This window comes from Balaenoptera physalus (genome assembly GCF_965194825.1).
Source record: "Balaenoptera physalus genome assembly, chromosome: 19".
NCBI classification, from domain to species: Eukaryota; Metazoa; Chordata; class Mammalia; order Artiodactyla; family Balaenopteridae; genus Balaenoptera; species Balaenoptera physalus.
In genome coordinates this window covers 6811156-6830997 of record NC_138900.1, presented here as the reverse complement: position 1 = coordinate 6830997, position 19842 = coordinate 6811156, and the positions used below count along the sequence as shown (strand labels likewise).

Below are 19842 nucleotides of genomic sequence, written 5' to 3'. Positions count from 1 at the left end.
GACCAGCCCTCTGACTCAGGGCTGGGGGAGGGATTATTCCCTCATCGCCCAACCCCATTCCACTTTCTGTGGAACGCTTCCTGGTTCTACTGCGCATATGCCAACGTGGAGCCAATCGTAAGGAGGGATGAACTAAATACCCAGATGCCACCTGATGCCGAGTCTCTTTCTATTCTTATTTCGCAGTGTGCTCAGCGGGACCTCTAAGGACGAAGAAGCGGGTGGAGATGGGAAGACAAGATAAGGCGTCCGCATAGCTCTCTGGGAAACGGGGTCCTGGGGCTGGCGCGGAGGCTCCTGGGTGGGGAGTAGCTCTGAAGAGATTCTCCCGGCACCGGAAGTGGCTGCGGGGAGGCGCGTGTCAGAGGAGTTGGGTCTTCCGCTCCCACCCGTTTGGGGTCGAGTCTTTTAACCCGGCTGACCGCAGTCTCGAGGTGAGGAGACGCCGGGGCTGGGATCGCTGAAGACGAGAGGTGACGGAATGCTTTTGGGGCGACTTCGGCACTGGGCGAGTCGCCTTGGGCTGTGGGTATCTAGGTGGAGTCTTTAGTCCTTGTTCGGAGTTACGAGCCAGGATCTTGCTGAAGTGGTTTCCATCTCTCACCAGCAGCCCTGAGAGGATCGATTCTATTTTATTTTATTCTTGGGTGAGCAAACTGAGGCTGAAGGAGGGGGTGAGTTGCCTGAAGTCTTTGGCAGAGCTGGGTCGGATCTTGAGGGATGAATGAATGGGAGTTCCTTAGAAAGTCAAGATATTTACCATTTATTTGGGCGTTTTCTGTGTGCCAGGCGCCGCTCTGTCCTCGCATTGTCTCTTGTCAGCTCCGCAGTCACCAGGATCATCTCGGGAATCAGAATTTTTCAGAATTTAGAGAGTTAATAGGGTGCATGTTTCATAATTAGGCAACACCCCCAAGCGAGATCTGGGGCAATTCTTGGAAATCGAGTATTTCTGCCGGAAAAGGCATGAATATTCACACTGGAGGGGAATAAAGAGTATACATAGCCTGTGGCAATTCGGGTTCAGTTTGGCTGCCAATTTTTGAATAAAGTTCTGGTTTTCAGAGCCTTACGTTTTCAGAATTGTAGACAAGAGATTGTGGATGAGTTGTATCTGCCCCATTTTGTACATGTAGAAACAGGCACAGAAAGGGTGAATGATCTGGCCATGGTCCCACACCAGGAAGAGGCAAGACTCCCTGACTCAGGGCCTAAGGCTTTCCAGTCCCATTTGTCTCAAGTTATTATGACAGGCTGGGTGACCTTGAGCTTTGCATCAGGGCTCCAGTTTCTTCCCTCCCAGGGCTGAGAGTGTATGAGATGTGGACAGAACGGGATCTGGAAACTGTACGTAGAGTTCTCAAACTCAGATGTCTATGAGCGTCAGGCAGATAAGGAAAAGGAGAGAAGAGGTCTGGGTGAGGGCTGTGGGGCATCTGGGAGGGCTCACCCCATCTAAAGCGGGGTGCGGGGGTAGCTCTAAACAGCCTCCAACAAACTAGCTTCGTGGGAATGCAGACCCCATGTGGCCAAATCCTAGGATTTTTCAGAAGCTGGAAATCAAATTTTTAGGTGAAATCTCCCAGCTTTTAAGTTTGGGATTACTTAAAAGAATTTTCTGTCAAAACACTCTATGCCAACTCAGACCAGATAAAACATCTGTAGATTGGACATGGGGAACAGACTTGTGGTTGTTAAGGGGGAGGGGGGCTGGGGGAGGGACACATTGGGAGTTTGGGATTAGCAGATGCGAACTATTATATATAGACTGGATAAACAACAAGGTCCTACTATGTAGCACAGGGAACTACATTCAATATCCTGTAGTAAACCATAATAGAAAAGAATATGAAAAAGAATATATATATATACACACATATACTGTATGTACATATATATAAATAACTGAATCACTTTGCTGTGTACCAGAAACTAACACAACATTGTAAATCAACTTTACTTCAATAAAATAAAATTTTAAAAATCTGTGGATCAAATTATACTAAAAAGTCACGGCTTAACCTCTGTCGTGAGGGAAATCCTCATTGGGTAAAATGTTAGCACTTATTATAGGTCTTCCACATTCCCTTATCTGCAGTCACAAAATCTAGAATGCTCTGAAAACCAAACATTTTCTTCCATGGATTTGGTGCCCACAACTGACTAGAACTGCTGTGATCTATTACTTTTAATTATCCTACCTAGAGTGAATATTGATACCTCTGTTCTAGAAATATCAAAGTATTCAATTATGAAATGCTCCCGCCAGCGCCCTCCCCCCGCCCCACTGCATTGGGATTCTAATGAAATACACCATATATATGGTGGATCACCTTTTTTTTTTTTTTTTAAGAGTTTTTTTTTTTGATGTGGACCATTTTTTAAAGTTTTTATTGAATTTGTTACCATATTGCTTCCGTTTTATGTTTTGGTTTTTTGGCCATGAGGCATGTGGGATCTTAGCTCCCCAACCAGGGATTGAACCCACAACCCCTGCATTGGAAGGTGAAGTCTTAACCATTGGACCGCCAGGGAAGTCCCTGGATCATCTTTTTAAAATCTGAAAATTTCTGAATTCAAAGCATACCTGGCCCCAGAGACTTAAGAATTGTGGACCTGTGTCGTTGCTGATTCATGATATGGAATGCTTTCGACACCCCATAGATATATGCTACTTAGGAAATACACAGTGGCCGCACCAGTGGTACAGTGTTTTGCATACTATGGGTCATGAAAATAACTCGGGGGGCAGTGACCATAATTTTTTGTAATGAAGTAAAATAAAAGCAACCAGAATGGTAAACATCCCAGGCCATCCTACTTTGTAAGATGAAGTATTGTTTCATGAAGCTTTTGTTCAGTTATGTATGCAAATGAGTAGTCATGGTATATATTGTCTGTGTTACTGTGGGTCATGGTTTAAAAAAAAAGGTTGAAGAAACATCAACAGTCTTGGAGGCTCACCTGGACTCAAGTCTTAGAGATGATAATCAGAAATATCAGAAGCATCGTCCCAGGGGTTCAGTTAGAGACACATGTGTTCTGTCAACAAATATTTTAAAAATCCCTACTGTGTGCCAGGCACTGTGCACACAGTGGGGAGCAAGACAGAAGGTTCCGCCACGGTGATAGATCTGAATCTCCACCTCTCCCAAGTGGGTATTTACTGGCTGTATTTACTGACTGTGAGTGCTAAGAAGGGTTGTGAAGTGGCCTTGCAGGCTCTGAAGCACAGGAGAAACGTGGGGCTGGGGTGGTTTCAATAAATACAATTGTTGTGATTCCTGCAGGAAGACTTATGTTCTGACTCCTCCTCCTGCTTCTGGACGTTTTGGGGGCTGCTCCAGCATGGCCAGAGTCAGCCCTAGGAGGAAAGGACACTTTCTCCCAGGACGGGGAGCTTAAAGGAGGACTGGGCTGCTGGGCCCCCACTGGCTATGGCTGAGGTGAGTCGAGGGTCCCTCCCTATCCTAACCCATCATCCCCAAAGGCTGCACAGCTGGCCTGCCTTGTTCTGGTTCACTGTCTTATCATGGCCCCCAACTCGATCTTTTTTTTAAAAAATCAATTAATTATTTATTTTTGGCTGCGTTGGGTCTTCATTGCTGTGTGCAGGCTTTCTCTAGTTGCAGCGAGCGGAGGCTACTCTTCGATGCGGTGCGCGGGCTTCTCATTGTGGTGGCTTCTCTTTGTTGCGGAGCACGGGCTCTAGGCGCGCAGGCTTCAGTAGTTGTGGCTCAAGGGCTCTAGAGCGCAGGCTCAGTAGTTGTGGTGCACGGGCTTAGTTGCTCCGCGGCGTGTGGGATCTTCCTGGACCAGGGCTCGAACCCGTATCCCCTGCATTGGCAGGTGGATTCTTAACCACTGCACCACCAGGGAGGTCCCCCAACTCGATCTTCTTAAAGGTAAGCCCTCACACTGTCGCTCTGCTGCTCAGTATCCTTCCAGGAATCCTTATTGCCTATAGGATAAAATCCAGGTTTCTGAGCCCATCCCTGCGTGACCTGGGTCCTGCCCCCCTCCACCCTGTCTTCTCCGTGTCCCCACACACGCCGTACTCCCTTCTTGGCCTGGTGGTAAAATGTTACTCTGTACTTTCCAGCTTCCCGCCTTTGGTCAGGCTCCTCCCTCTGCTAGAATATACCCCGCCCACCATCTCTGGCTGGTGAGTCTTCCACAGCCTTCAAGACCCAGCTCATTCCCCCCACCTTCCCTGGGCAGCGTCAGCTCCTCCCCGCTCTGGTCTCCCATATCACCCCTGCTGCCTCCGCTGTAGCACAAATCCACCCGGATGGGGTGTCCCTGACCATATCTGTCAGCCCCACCAGACTTGGCGGTCCACGGGGACAGGTACTGATTGGGACTCATCTCTGGGTCCCCAGGGACCATCACCGGTCTGGCACACAGGAAGCCTCAAGATATTTTTTGTTTGTTTGTTTGTATTTTAATATTTATTTGTTTGTGCTGGGTCTGAGTTGTGGCAGATGGGCTCCTTAGTTGCTGCTTGCCAGCTCCTTAGTTGTGGCATGCATGTGGGATCTAGTTCCCTGACCAGGGATGGAACCTGGGCCCCCTGCACTGGGAGTGCAGAGTCTTATCCACTACGCCACTGGGGAAGTTCCTCCAGGTGTTTGTGGAATGAGTAAATGAAACAGAAACAGGCTCACAGACACAGAACAGACTTGTGGTTGCCAAGTGGGAGGGGGTGGGGGGGGGAGGGTTGGGAGTTTGGGATTAGCAGATGCAAACTATTATATATAGAATGGAAAAACAACAAGGCCCTACAGGGAGCTATATTCAGTATCCTGTGATAAACCATAAGGGAAAAGAATGTGAAAAAGAATGTATATGTATAACTGAATCACTTTGCTGTACAGCAGAAATTAACACAACATTGTAAATCAACTATAATTTAAAAAAAATTTTTTTTAATTTAAAAAACTTAAAATCTTGGGCTTCCCTGGTGGCGCAGTGGTTAAGAATCCGCCTGCCAATGCAGGGGACACGGGTTCAAGCCCTGGTCCGGGAAGATCCCACGTGCTGCAGAGCAACTAAGCCCACGCGCTGCAACTACTGAGCCTGCGCTCTAGAACCCGTGTCACAACTACTGAAGCCTGCGCACCTAGAGCCCGTGCTCCGCAACAAGAGAAGCCACTGCAATGAGAAGCCTGCGCACCGTAACGAAGAGTAGCCCCTGCTCTCTGCAACTAGAGAAAGCCCACGTGGAGCAACGAAGACCCAAATAAAATAAATAAATAAATAAATAAATAAAATATATAAATAATAAATAAATAAATAAATTAAAAAAAAGAAAACTTAAAATCTTGAACAAACACTGAAAAAACCAAAAGCCAAGGTAGATGGATGTCAGGATCAGGGAGACCCACCTCTGTGACCTTGAGGGAACCTCACGTCTCCTCTTCAAGACTCCTTGTCCTTGCCTAGAAAATACGGGGATGCCCAGTCTCTTACATCTGAAGGTTCTCACAAGACGACTTTTGCCAAAGGCCTGGCGCATGGGGGGCTGGGGGTGCTGAGTGAGCCGTTGGCCCCTCCCTGACCCCAGCCCTGCAGTCATCACTGACAGTGTGTTGCATTCCAGGAATTTGCGACCCTCAAGGACGTAGCCATGGACTTCACCTTGGAGGACTGGGAGCAGCTGGGGCTGGACCAGGGGGACCTGTTCTGGGACACGGCACTGGACAACTACCAGGACCTCTTCCTGCTGAGTGAGTGTCCACCCCAGCCCCAAGGGCCTGTCACTGCCCTGCTCGGTGATCACCCGTGGCTCTCTTGTCACCCATGGAATGAGCCCCTGCCTCCTGAGCGCCTCAGACCAGCGTACTCAGCTGGCTGATTCTGCAACATTGGCAATGCCTGGCGACCTTTTTGATTGTCACCAGTTGGCAGTGGTGGGTGTGCTCCTGGAATCCAGTAGGTGGAGCCCAGAGGTGCTGCCACATATCCCAGAATGCAGGGATTATCCGACCCCAAATGGCAGTAGTGCCCAGGTTGAGAAACCCTGATCCGGCCCCTGCCTTTCCTCTTCATCATGGTAGAGGAATTCCTCCAGCTGACACTTAGGAATCTTTGCATTTGCTCTCCTCTGTCCCCTCCCTGACTCAGGGCTTCCCCTTTTTTTTTTTCCCCTTAAAAAAAAAAATTTATTTATTTCTGGCTGCATTGGGACTTTGTTGCTGTGTGCGGGCTTTCTCTAGTTGCGGCGAGTGGAGGCTACTCTTCTTTGCTGTGCACAGGCTTCTCATTGTGGTGACTTCTCTTGTGGAGCACGGGCTCTAGGTGCGTGGGCTTCAGTAGTTGTGGCACGTGGGCTCAGTAGTTGTGTCTCGCGGGCTCAGTAGTTGTGGCGTACAGGCTCAGTTGCTCCGTGGCATGTGGGATCTTCCTGGACCAGGTTCGATCCCTGGTCCAGGAGGAGCCGACATTGGGATCCCACTTTGGCAGGCAGATTCTTAACCACTGCACCACCATGGGGCTTCCCTTTTTTAAGATAAACTGCAACCCCAGGAGCACTCCCTGCTTTTCCCCTGCCTGGCTTGCCCACTGCTCCTTCATGTTCTGACCGCTCGTTTTGTGGTCTGTCTCCCTCTGCCAGGATGGGAGCTTCCTGCGGACAGGGACTCGTGCTGCTCCCTGGTGGAGCCCCCGTGTCCAGAACGGCCAGTACCCGCTATGGGGACTCACTGAATAGATGAGTGAGCAGCAAGAGCCGCTGTGTCAGGCGCTGGGTCTTGTGCTGGCCAAGCGCTTACAATGCTCTCCTCCCATCTTCCAGTCACCCTGCAAGGAAGTCTGACTCCCTGTTTTCTTGATCCTCCTGAAATCGAGGTTCAAAGAGGGGAAGTCAACTTCCCAGCTCTGTGGGAGTCCCCAGGAGCACCCCGACATTTGGTGATTGACTAGGAGGACTCTTGGGACTCAGCGCATGGTCCTACTCACGGCCATGACTTACCACGGAGAAGGGGTGCGAGCACAGCCAGCAAAAGGGGAAGGCTCGGGGGGCCAAGTACAGGGGGGCCGGCACCAGCTTCCAGAGTCCTCACCCCATGGAGTCACATGGGACATGCTTAATTCCCCCAGCGACCAGCTGCGCCAACACATATGAAATGTCTACGAGGATGCTCATTAGAGACCCAGCACCCAGGTTCTTTACCGGGGGCTGGTCGCATAGGCACCCTCTGCCTGCCACGTACCCAAATCCTAGACTCCCCGAAGGGAAGCAGGCGTTTGGGCACAGGGAGCCCCTCTTATTGGTTAGGGAAGGCTGGAACCCTCCACCCCCGAAATCCAGGTTCCCAGACACCAGCCAAGGGCCAGCCTTGCGAGCAGGGCTTTCCAATGAGAGCAGGCAGCCTGCGGTGCTAACCGTTTTCCCTGGGCTGTGAACAGCAGTGTCACACAGGGAGGGAACGGCAGGGCTGAGACATTAGGTGGAGCCTTGCTGCTCCTCATCCGTGTCACCTCATCCTGATCAGCTCATTTCCCCTTCTCAAGTTCCTTGCTTCTTTCTTTTCCAAAAGCAGAAAAAATAATTTATTCCAAAAGATTTTTAGAAAGGAAAAAAAGGATTACACACTGAAAACTATCATTTCATGTAATTTTATTGCATTGGGGCAGATTTTCTCCAAACTGCTCAATGTGCTACAGAAGCAGCTTGTGGGAGGTCAAATCTCAGTGTCTGCAATTTTTAACTTACAATCCATGGTAGAAATGTGTTTCCCTTGACTCCCTGGCACACGTTTGTGTGTGTATATATATGAGTGGTGTAATCGTTTGCTATGGCTGCTCTTGCAGATGCCACAAACGTGGCTGAAAACAGCACACACTGACTGATGGTTCTGGAGGTCAGAAGTTTTTTGTTTTTTGTGGTTGTTTTTAATTTATTTATTTTATTTATTTTATTTTTGGCTGAGTTGGGTCTTCATTGCTGAGCACGGGCTTTCTCTAGTTGCAGCGAGCGGGGCTACTCTTCGTTGTGGTGTGCAGGCTTCTCATTGCAGTGGCTTCTCTTGTTGCAGAGCACGGGCTCTAGGTGCGTGGGCTTCAGTAGTTGTGGCGCGTGGGCTCAGTAGTTGTGCCTTGCGGGCTCTAGAGCGCAGGCTCAGTAGCTGTGGCGCACGGGCTTAGTTGCTCCGTGGCATGTGGGATCTTCCCAGACCAGGGCTCGAACCTGTGTCCCCTGCATTGGCAGGCGGATTCTTAACCACTGCACCACCAGGGAAGCCCCGTGGAGGTCAGAAGTTTGAAGTGGGTCTGCCTTGGCTGAAATCCAGGTGTGGGCACGGCTGGTTCCTTCTGGAGGCTGTAGGGGAGAATCTCTTTCCTTGCCCTCTTTCAGCTAAAAGATGAAGCCTACTTGCTGGGCTCATGGCCTCTCATCTTTGAAGTTAGCAGTGGCTTTCTCGCCACTGTAGCACATTTCCCCAGGGATTATAACTGCTTCCTTCCTTGAGGAAGTTTGCAGGGGGTAGAGTGTGGGATTGAGCTCTGGGACCCCAACACACTTCATCACGGGGCCTGGCCCATGGAGGCCTCTGGCCGTGTGTGGTCCATGGGTGAATGAACGAATCGCAGATGGCCGAGGAAGCACCTGCCTCTCCCCGGCCACTCTGCTCATTCCTCAAGAGCTGTTACAGATCCTTCGTGTTCCCAGGCCCAGCTGTCACAGCTCTGATCACTCTGGATTGTGACTGTCCGGGTCCCTCTCCTCCACTGGACTGGGAACCCTGTAGGGCAGGCGTCCCTGGAGTCACCCAGTGCTGCATCTGGCCCTTGGGAGCCGTGCGCTGGATAAGGTGCTGAATAGTCAGGAGAGCCGGGAGGTTCCCACTCAGCGGCCAGATGGCCCTCCATGCTGCTGTCATCTGGTTGGTGACAGTGCTCTTCTCTCCCTTCAGATCCCCCCAGACCCAACCTGACCTCCCATCCAGATGATGGGGAAGAGCTGGCAGCCCTGGCGAAAGGAAGCCCAGAGTCAACAGGACCTGGTGAGTGGGCAGAGAGGGCCCACCAGCACCCAGCGAGCGGGAGGGTGGAGGGATCGTGGGGCATGGCCCTTTGTGGGCCCTCCATCTTTGGGAACTCCATCCCACCCAGTTTGTCTACCCAGACAGCTTGATTCCCTGCTTCTGGGCTTCACTCTGCCTCGCACTGGCTTTAGGTCCAGGACCCTCACCCTGCATGCCTTATCTCCGCCTGCCGCTGTGTTCAGCACGTGGTTGTCCTGGTGCCTTTCCTCTGTCCCCTCCACATCCTTCCAGACTCAGCAGGGGTCGGCCTTACATTCCCTGAGTTGGTCTTTCCACCTTCCTGCCTTGTGCCCCTTGAGCACTGTGGACCCCCTGTCTACCTGTTTCACCCCCCTTTCGTTCAGGCCCATCCTTCCTTCCTGGTCCACAGGGCCTAGCAGATGGCCCATCTGTTAGTAACTCAAGCCTGGGCCTAAATGCTGCCAAGAGCCTTAGGTCTGCCCTCTTCCAGGCCATGGTTTCTCCAGGGGATCCAGTCAAGCAGTGAGGATTCCCAGGTGTTACACTGGTCGAGACATCCCCAGGAGGAAAAAGCAGAGGCAGGGCCCTGCCTGGGGCACTGGAGGCTTTTCTCATTGTTAGGCTGTTAACATGAGGAGAAGGACCCCTGAACCAGAGGCCACGGAGTGGAGGCTGCACGGCTCAGTCTCAGCCTGCACCCCAGCCATCAGCCTGGAGCTCTGTTCTCCGCTCACCTCTCGTGAGCTTGTGAACATGGACCTTCTGTAGCCTCCCGTTGAGCGCACAGGTGTTTTCACGTACGCCCAGGCTCCTGCAACTGTGGATTTCTGTTTCTGCCACCTTAACATCCAGGCTGGTTCCAAGCATGTGTAACGACATGCAAACCACCTTTGGATGTGGTTACAATGATAACCACGTGGTAACAATCGTATTGCGTTGTTATCATTTATACCTCTTTTCCATTGAGTGCACTTCTCTAGGAAGTGGGCCTTAGCTGATGGGGGTGATGGTGGAGATATCCACTGAGAGCCTCCACTTCTCTGTGGAACCCTCGAGGTTGCCCAGCTTCCCTCTTAATCCTCCTGGAAATGGGCTCTGTTTCCTGTGATGCCAGTTCCAGCTGGATCACCACTCTGGCCCCGTCTCCTTCATCCCCTTGCCAGATAGGCCTGACTCAGGACCCATCACCTGTTCTCCCTTTTGTCTGCTCTCAGCGTACAGCTCCCGTCTTTAACCCCCAGGGCACAGGAGACATTTGCACTTGCCCTCTCTTTCAGACACCGCTGAGGGCAAGACCTCTCCTCTGCCACAGGACTTCTTGGAAGAAGGACTCTCCCAGGAGATTACTGAGATGTTTTCCAAGGATGGCCTCTGGAACTCCCATCTGGAAGAAGCCTGCATAGGCCAGAGCTGGTTAGATAGTTTGCTCGGAGATCCGGAAAGTCTTCTGAAGTCCAATATTGTTACCAGCAAAGAAAGTCCCACAGAATGCAAGAGCCATGAACTCGAGAGCCACAAACTCAAGAGAGGCCTTGGTCCCAAGTCCCTCCTTTTCCCAGGAGCGGGTTCTGTGACTCTTGATCTTCCTGAAAGGAGCCTGACACCAGCCAAGTCTCAGGAAAGTGGGAATGACTTTGGGTGCTACTCAGACCAGAGCCAGCAGGATAACATCCAGGGAGGGGAGAAACCATATAAATGTAGTCAGTGTGAGAAGAGCTTCAGCCAGAGCTACCGTCTGATCCAGCACTGGATTCTTCACACTAGGGAGGACCCCACTGTGCTTCAAGAGTATGAGAAAGATGTCAACCAGAGTTCTTGCCTTTTTGTGCAGTCAGTGACTCACACAGGCTCCAAGTCCTATGTGGGTAACAAGTGCGGGAAGACTTCTAGTCAGAATACACACCTCCTGTGGCATCAGAACATTCACAGTGAAGAAAAACCATGTAAGAGTCAAGACAGTGATGGTCCAGCAGGTCACGACTCACAGCCTGTTGAGCGTCACAAACCCCCCCCAGGTGGTAAATCCTACAAATGTAATGAATGTGGCGAGAGTTTCAGCCAAACCTTTCATCTCACCCGGCATCAGAAAACCCACACTCGGAAACGCTACGAATGTGCCAGATGCAAGGCGGTCTTCAACTTTAACAAATACCTCCTCCAACATCAGAAAATTCATGCTGCAAAAACGACCGCTGTGTGTCAGGAGTGTGGGAAGGCCTTCAGGCGAAGCTCCTTGCTTGTCAAACACCAGTCTGTTCACACTGGAGAAAAACCTTATAAGTGCGATGAGTGTGGGAAACTCTTCAGCCATATCCTGACCCTAAAGACCCACCAGAGGGTTCACAGGGGCGAGAAGCCTTACAAATGCAACAAATGTGGGAAAGCCTTTTACCGGAACACTCACCTTAATGAACACCAGAGGGTTCACACGGGCTACAGGCCCCACAAGTGCCACAAATGCCTCAAGAGTTTCACCCGGCCCTCCCACCTAAATCGACACCTGTCCATTCACGCCACAGAAAAGCCCTACAGCTGTGCTGAATGCAAGGAGACCTTCAGCCACAACGAACACCTTGTTCAGCACCAGAAAATCCATGCTGTGGAAACCCCCTACGAATGTCAGGAGTGTGGTGAGCGCTTTATTTGCCACTCGACCCTAACTTGCCACCAGAGCATTCACACCAGAGAAAAACAAGGACTTGACAAGAGCAGGAAGATCTTGAATGAGAACCCAGAGCAGAGAGAGCCTCCAAGGGTCAGCGAGAAGCGCTTTAAGTGTAACAAATGTGAGAAAACCTTCAGCTGCAGCAAATACCTGACTCAGCACGAGCGGATTCATGCCAGGGTGAAGCCCTTTGAGTGTAACCAGTGTGGGAAGGCCTTTGGCCAAAGTTCACAGCTCATCCGCCACCAGAGGATCCACTCTGGAGTGAGGCCGTATGAATGTGGGGACTGTGGAAAGGCCTTCGTTCGTAGTGCCTCCCTTGCCAAACATCAGTCCACCCATAAGAGTGAGCACCCCTTTCAATGTAACAAATGTGGAATGACCTTCAGCCAAAGTGCATGTCTCTCAGAACATCAGTTAATCCAAACTGCAGAGAAGCCCTTTAAACCTAACAAGTGTGACGAAGTCTTTGCCTACAGTAACCACCTTGTTCAGCATCAGGGAACTCAGGCAGGAAAGAAGCCCTTTGAGCAAAATGAATGTGGGAAAACATCGCAGCAGAGCTCGTGCCTTTCCAAGCATCAGAGAATTCACACAGGCGAGAAGCCCTATGAATGTGGTGACTGTGGGAAAACCTTCAACCTGGGCGCTCAACTCATCCGACACCAGAGAGTTCACACTGGAGAAAAGCCTTACGTTTGTCAGGAATGCGGGAAAGCCTTCAGCCAGAGCTCGTGCTTTTCTAAGCATCAGAGAGTTCACACAGGTGAGAAACCCTACAAATGTGGCGACTGTGGGAAAACCTTCAGCCTGGGTGCTGCACTCATCCGACACCGGAGGATTCATACTGGAGAAAAGCCTTATGTTTGTCAGGAATGTGGGAAAGCCTTCAGCCAGAGCTCGTGCCTTTCTAAGCATCAGAGAGTTCACAGTGGGGAGAAGCCTTATGTGTGTGCCGTATGTGGGAAAGCCTTCGCCCAGAAAGCAAATCTGATGCAGCATCAGAGAACTCACACTGGGGAGAAGCCTTATGCTTGTGATGTGTGTGGGAAAGCCTTTGGCCTTAGAGCCCATCTCAGTCAGCATCAGAGAATTCACACCAAGGAGAAACCACATCAGTGTCCACATTGTCAGAAAGCCTTGTGCTGCTGCTCAGGTCTCAGCCGACATCAGTGAGTTCACACTCCAAAGTAACAGGTAGCAATTCTGCCCATGGCTGCTGGGTGGCAGCGGATCCCAGACATCTGAGAATGTGTTCATCCGAGGCCTAAAGTTGAAACCATCCCAGTGTAAGCCCCTCCCCCACAAGAGTAATAAATCTCTTTATTAATAAAGATTGATTAGAAAATTTGCACACATGAGTTTCATTAAAACAGTGAAAACACAAACATTGAGAAGCTGTGGAGCTTTGGAAGTCAGAGGTAGACTGGAGCCAGTCTGCTGAGTTAAATCCCAGCTCTGCCATCTGCCACCTAAGTGACCTAGGGAAAGTCATGAAACCTTTCAGGGCTTCAGTGTCCTAATCTGTAAGATGGGCAAAATAATAGCTACCTACTTCATAGGGCTGTTGTGAGGATAAAGAGATGTAAAGCACTTTAGAACTAAGTGCCCAGCACATAGTAAGTACTCACCAAGTGTGAGCTACAAACGTGCATCAGATATAACAAATATACTCTTTTACATTAAAAGGAAGAGAAAACTAAGCAACCCTCTATCTTTATTTCACTGCAGTTAACATTATTACTAATAATGTGCATGGCTTTTATTTTTAAAGTTTTCCACCAAAATATCCTTGGCTTCATTGGCTCCAAAAACCCAGTACTTTGCTCTTAAAAAAAAAAACAAAAAACAAAAAACCCTAGCCTTTTTCTTCCCTCCATTTCTCAGCTCTGTCCTAGTACTTTCTTTCTTTCGTTTTTTAAAAAATTATTTTATTTATTTATTTATTTGGCTACATTGGGTCTTCGTTGCTGCACACAGGCTCTTCTCTGGTTGCGGCGAGTGTGGGCTACTTCTTGTTGCGATGCACAGGCTTCTCATTGCGGTGACTTCTCTTGTTGCAGAGCACCAGCTCTAGGCGCATGGGCTTCAGTAGTTGTGGCACACAGGCTCAGTAGTTGTGGCTCGCGGGCTCTAGAGTACAGGCTCAGTAGTTGTGGTGCACGAGATTAGTTGCTCCGCGGCATGTGGGATCTTCCTGGACCAGGGCTCGAACCCGTGTCCCTTGCATTAGCAGGCGGATTCTTAGCCACTGTGCCACCAGGGAAGCCCTGTCCTAGTACTTTCTTAACCCGCAAAAAGCCAAGAAGAACACGTAAACTAACATCGCATGGCAAGAACTTTCCACTCCTGACCTCCCAAACCTCTCACTCAAAAGGACCCCCTCCCATATCCACATGCCACCCCTTCCCATAATCTCCTCCCATTTAAAGTTGTTGGTTAAATGATGAGACCCAATTTATCGTGAGAGTTAATACCATAAACAGCTGGATTCAGTTAGGAAAGCTGCATTGGATGTTGCTGTCTCCACACGGTTCACACCATTTATACAGAAGATGTGCTTGGTAGCAAAAACTGTGATGCACAGAAACGACTGCTGGAATGTTCCTCCTTTACCAGTTGTCCAAGTTGGCCACTCACCAGGCGCTTCCCTAGGCTCCAGGGTGGGGAACACCAATACGGTAAGCCCTGCCCTTACCTTGAAGCTTCTAGAATCAAAGGGAAATGGATGGCCTCGTTTCCATTGCCAAGTGACGTCTTAAAATACACATTCTCTCATGTCACAGCAAGTCCCCCGAGGATTGTTGGCGAGCCCGGTGAGGACACAGTCCTTCCTGTTGGAGCCCCAGAGTTCACTGCTCACCTTGGCCAGGCTTGTTCTACAGCTGAGTCTCACCTCACGGAACCACACCACCAGCTCTCTTGATGGCACCTCCTCGGCCCTGAGCTTTTGTGTCCCACCTGCTAAGTGACCCAGTCACCTCTTTGCTGAAGCACAGTCTTACAAAGACACTGGACTCTTGACAGTTTAAATATTCTTTCATATTTTTGGTACTAAAAAAAGTTCAGGAGTCTGTGCTCTGGGCCCTTAGGATTTTCAAACCTTGCACCTTGAGTTGTGCTGGTTGGTTTTGTCGTTGAAACTGGGACCTTGTTGGCTGACCTTTCACACCACAGTGGGGAGTGTACTGGTTTTCAAATGGCGGAAACGTCCAACTCCCCACCTGTTGTATCTGGGCAACAGGCCTGATATATACCTAAGGGGCAGGGCAGGGCAGGGGCGGGAACTCAACTTGATAAGTATGTTCAACCAAGAGTTTTGACACCACAGATAGAGGTCAGAGGCCTTGTAGAAAGTTGGCAGCCATTGTGTGTGTGGGCGGGGGGGGGAAGCGGGGGGGGAGGATCTATGTAACTAATGACCTGTGTTCTGCGGGCCAGTGTAGAAACACCTGCCCTCATGTTTGCGTGTTGGTTCTCTGATTAAAGTTTTGAGTTTCTAAGCGTTGGTTGCTTTTCTCAGCTCAGTGCCACACACCTGGCCAGAGGCTGGGCATGCGCAGTCACTACCTGCCAAGTGCTCACATTCTAGGACGGGAGGGCTCCTAATGGTGAAAACCACCCCACGATGAGATGGTTAAATCTGTTTTCCCAAAGTCTGGGAGGGGCAAGGACCACCAGGGAACCACTCAATTTCAGTTGGTCCTTAGCACGTCATCAACCGGCACTTTTGCATTCTCATGCAAACCTACTTGATCAAGGAGGAAGCGTGGATGGCATGTTTATTCCTCTCTAGTTACAAAGACACAGTAGGCCTCAGGCTCAGGCAAGAGTTGTTGCTAGAATTTAATATTGTTTTGCTCTCCTGATACTTATTTTACTTCCCCTCTCCCCCTTTTTCCTCTACTGACAAGAGATACCAGTTTCCCATTCATGGTAGTGGTAGGAAGTCCTCTTTATAAATAAATTGATTTAAGTTTTGTTTTAAAGCTGATTTAAAGGAAAATGCATGGCACACAACTACAGCAAAACAAATTGACAGTGGTATGTCATCGAATGAGGTTGGGGAACACTCGGCTAAGGCCTAGCATCCTGCCAATGGACTCTTAATTGTATCCATGAGGATGAACTAGATTATGCTATGGCCACACAGTTGTGTGTCACATTTCGGCAGCTGTTTATTTCCCTCATGTCATGCTACATGTCCACTGTGGGTTGGCAGAGGTGGGGAATGGGGTGGGGCTGGCATCTTACTCTGTCCAACCCGAGAGACCAGTGTTCCCTTTTTGAGTCTGTTGATCCCTCTTGGTCACCCCAATGAGAAAGTAGCTTTAACACTTAGCCTCTCCCCAGGACCCCAAACTCTGCCCTTTGGGTGGGCAATGCTATCCACTGAAAATGTGCAAATAGCAGTTTTCGTTGCATTTACTTTTACAGCAAACTTCCATTCATGGCAAGTGATAGCGATTGTTCAGTCGCAGTCGCGGTTGAAAGTTTCAAAGGGCATGGATTGAAATAAATAGGAGAATCCTGGGACAGGCAGTGGCGTCTTAGGAGGATGGAAAGGGGCCGCTCTGCATAAACCAAGGAGGTGGGATGTGGATGCCTAATGTTGAGAAGATACCGTTCTAGGAAAATCGTACCTAGGAATGGTGGTTGCAAGGAGCTGGCTAAAGGGGCAGTTTTACAAGCTGAAAATAGTTGTGGGGATGAGTGGTGGTGATGGCCACACAAAGTGATGAATGTATTTAATACCATTGAACTGTACACTTACAAATAGTTAAGATGGTAAATTTTATGTGTATTTAACCACAATAAAAAATTGACAAAATTAAATGGATCAGAGATATATCTAAATGTAAGAGCTAAAACTATAAAACTCTTAGAAGAAAACATAGGTGTAAATTTTAATAACCTTAAATTAGGTAATAGATTCTTAGATATGACACCAAAAGCACAAGCAAAAAAAGACAAAAAAGATAAATTGTACTTCATCAAAATTAAAAACTTTTTTGCTTCAAAGGACAACATGGAGAAAGTGAAAAAACAACACAAAGAATGAGGACAAATTATTGCAAAGCATATATCTGATATAGCACCTGTAGCTGGGCTATATAAGGAACACTTACGGCTCAATAGTAAGACAAATAACCCACTTAAAAATGGCAAAGGAGGGCTTCCCTGGTGGCGCAGTGGTTGAGAGTCCGCCTGCCAATGCAGGGGACACGGGTTCGAGCCCTGGTCTGGGAAGACCCCACATGCCGCGGAGCAACTAGGCCCGTGAGCCACAACTACTGAGCCTGCGCGTCTGGAGCCTGTGCTCCGCAACAAGAGAGGCCGCGATAGTGAGAGGCCCGCGCACCGTGATGAAGAGTGGCCCCCGCTCGCCGCAACTGGAGAAAGCCCTCGCGCAGAGACGAAGACCCAACACAGCCAAATAAAAAAAAAAAAATGGCAAAGGATCTGAATATAGATTTCTTCAAAGAAAATACACAAATGGCCAATAAGCACATGAAAAGATGTTCAACATCATTCGTCATTAGGGAAATACAATCCAAACCACAATGAAATACTACCCACTAGGATGGCTATAATCAAAAAGACAAGTATTGGTGAGGATGTAGAGAAACTGGAACTTCATACCCTGCTGGTGGACTTGTAAAATGGTGCAGCCACTTTGGAAAACAGTCTGGCAGTTCCTCAAAAGGTTAAACCTAGATTTACCCTGTGACCCAGCAACTATACTCCTAGGTATTTCCCAAGAGAAAAGAAAACACATGTCCACATAAAAACGTGTACATGATTGCTCATATCACCATCATTTATAATAGCCCCCAAGTGGAAACAACTAATGTCTATCAACTGATGAATTGATAAATAAAATGTGGTATAATCCATAAAATGGAATACTGTTTTGCAATAAAAAGGAATCCAGTACTGATAGATGCTAAAACAAAAATGAACCTTGAAAACATTATGCTAAGTAAAAAGATCAGATATAAGAGGCCACATATTGTATGATTCTATTTAAATGAAATGTCCGGAATAGGCAAATCCACAAGACACAGGAAGTAGATTAGTGGTTGCCAGGGGCTGGGGAATGGGAGGATCGAGAGAGGCCGGCTAAGGGATTTCTTTTTTAGGGTGATGAAAATGTTCTACACTTGGGACTTCCCTGGCGGTCCAGTGGTTAAGACTCAATGCTTTCACTGCAGAGGGTATGGGTTCGATCCCTCGTCAGGGAACTAAAGATCCCGCATGCCGCGTGGCGTGGTTAAAAAAAAAGAAAAAAGTTCTAAACTTGTTTGTGGTGATGGTTTCACAACTCTGCGAATATACTAATTATCTGTGCTGTGAATGAAGAAATGTGCTTCACCCTCCATCACTGAAGGCTTGTTACCCTGGAGGCAGCCTCTGGGGGTCATCTTCCCCAGGAAGCCCTTCCAAAGTGGGAGATCTTGCCCCACGTTTTGAACTTTCAACTGTCTGAACTGTGTCTGAACCCAATTCACAAGGGTCAGGTCAGGGCTGGGGCCAGCAGGTGGGACATAACAGCCTCGGTTGCTCAAGCATCTGCAAAGAGGGCTGGAAACCCATTAAGTGTAAATGAGCACCACGTGAGCAATGATCCAACCTGTCATTCAGCTCACCTTTCCTGAGCTCTAACCCATGAGGATGCAGGACATGACACTTCTGTGCTCCATCTGATAATGATCTTAGGCTCTCTGTTCCTGGACCATGTTACAAGTATGGAGCTTCTGAAGAACTATGGCCAGACAGGATGCCCCCCCCCCCACAAATTTGCTTTGAACATCCAGAGTGTTGTCGGCACACACACACACACAGCAAGAAGGTATGAAACGACTTACTAGTCACACAATGTGACTTTCTTTAGGGAGCAGGCAGGCTTCCCAAGCTGGTTCGAAAATGGCTTGAAAGAGAGCAAGGACCGGCTTGGGGTTAGTATAGTGGTTAATGGGTGGGGCCAGGGTGAGGGTTCCTGCCTTTGGTTTGAACTTCCCACTGGCACCAAAAGAGGGCACAGCCAGGCTTTCCAATCTGCTTCCCCAGATGTGGGACACGGGAAAAGGGAGGGGTGAGGCTCAATGCTTTCAGCAAACATAGAAAAAAACGGAGTTGGGAATTCCCTGGCGGTCCAGTGGTTAGGACTTGGTGCTTTCACTGCCTGTGGTCCCAGGTTCAGTCCCTTGTCGGGGAGCTAAGATCCCGCAAGCTGCGTGGTGTGGGCAAAAAATACAAAAAAAAAAAAAAAAAAGAAAGAAAGAAAGAAAAAAGGGACCTCCCTGGCGGTCCAGTGCTTAAGACTTTGCCTTCCAATGCACGGAGTGAGGGCTTGATCCCTGGTCGGGGAGCTAAGATCCCACGTGCCTTGTGGCCAAAAAACCAAAACATAAAACAGAAGCAATATTGTAAAAAATCCAATACAGACTTAAAAACAAATGGTCCACATCAAAAAAATCTTTTAAAAAAAATAATGGAGTCACTCTTTATTACATGAGGACTTTTTTTTTGTCTAATAGCATTTCGTCGCTTGGCTTTGAAAATTATGGGTAGGCCTACCTATCTGCTGGTGAAAGAAATCCCAGCAAGATAGAAAAGAGTTGTTCCCTTTGTACCATAAGCTGCATAAAAGCAGATCTCCACTGAGTCAGAAAACTTCCGTGCTTGATAAATTTCAGCTGTTACAGAGAGACAAAAAGACCTGATAAACTCACCAGGAAAACACGGCGTCACAAGGCTTGGGCCATTCCATTCCTGAGAGATCATTTACACCGTTACGACAAGGAGTGAGAGCCAAAAAGTGACACATGCTTCAGGCTTGTATTACTCATAAAACAATAATAACGATAAATTTCTTATTACAAAAGATTTACTAATTACCTTCCTTAGAAAGTTAGCTTAGAAACTGAAACTGAGAAACTGAACTAGTTCAACACCATTTAATTCAGCCAATGAGTCCCTAAACCAAGAATGAAAGATCAGTGAACAGGCCTGGACGAATCTCCACTCTTCTCTGAGCCTCACTTTCGCCAGTGGACTCAAGAAGGATATTGGATAGGAGGATTCTCAGGACAGTCAGCGAATTCCGCCTACTCCAGCTTCATTGGCTCAATCCCACCTGAGGTCCCGCCCCTTCTCCAGGGT

General features: G+C 48.8%; 2 protein-coding genes across 10 annotated transcripts in view; one reads left to right on the top strand and one right to left on the bottom strand.

Moving 5' to 3' along the window:
* VRK3 (VRK serine/threonine kinase 3) overlaps positions 1–19842 on the bottom strand; it is a 66694-nt gene that overhangs the window by 46252 nt on the left and 600 nt on the right. Inside the window, exon 1 of one of the 6 annotated variants that reach the window (XM_082435934.1) lies at positions 761–818. The exons of the other annotated variants lie outside the window; for them this stretch is intronic. The gene's annotated coding sequence lies outside the window, so the exon portion shown is untranslated. Of the gene's footprint in view, positions 1–760; positions 819–19842 lie in introns of those variants that run through there. 6 annotated transcript variants of the gene reach the window in all.
* On the top strand, positions 145–13028 carry ZNF473 (zinc finger protein 473). 4 transcript variants are annotated; one of them, XM_082435890.1, is made up of 5 exons: positions 147–434; positions 3291–3446; positions 5603–5729; positions 8919–9008; positions 10289–13028. In XM_082435890.1, exons 2-5 carry the CDS (start codon positions 3438–3440, stop codon positions 12850–12852), a joined length of 2790 nt encoding a protein of 929 aa, XP_082292016.1. In that variant the 5' UTR covers positions 147–434; positions 3291–3437; the 3' UTR covers positions 12853–13028. The 4 variants fall into 4 exon arrangements, with proteins under 4 accessions (XP_082292018.1, XP_082292016.1, XP_082292015.1 ...); XM_082435889.1 differs by having other exon boundaries at positions 147–647; XM_082435891.1 differs by lacking the exon at positions 147–434 and adding an exon at positions 459–473.

Coding starts and splice junctions, on each gene's coding strand:
- ZNF473 (XM_082435890.1), top strand. Junction 5,730..8,918: donor CCAGGACCTCTTCCTGCTGA/GTGAGTGTCCAC, acceptor CTCTCCCTTCAG/ATCCCCCCAGACCCAACCTG. Junction 9,009..10,288: donor CCCAGAGTCAACAGGACCTG/GTGAGTGGGCAG, acceptor CCTCTCTTTCAG/ACACCGCTGAGGGCAAGACC.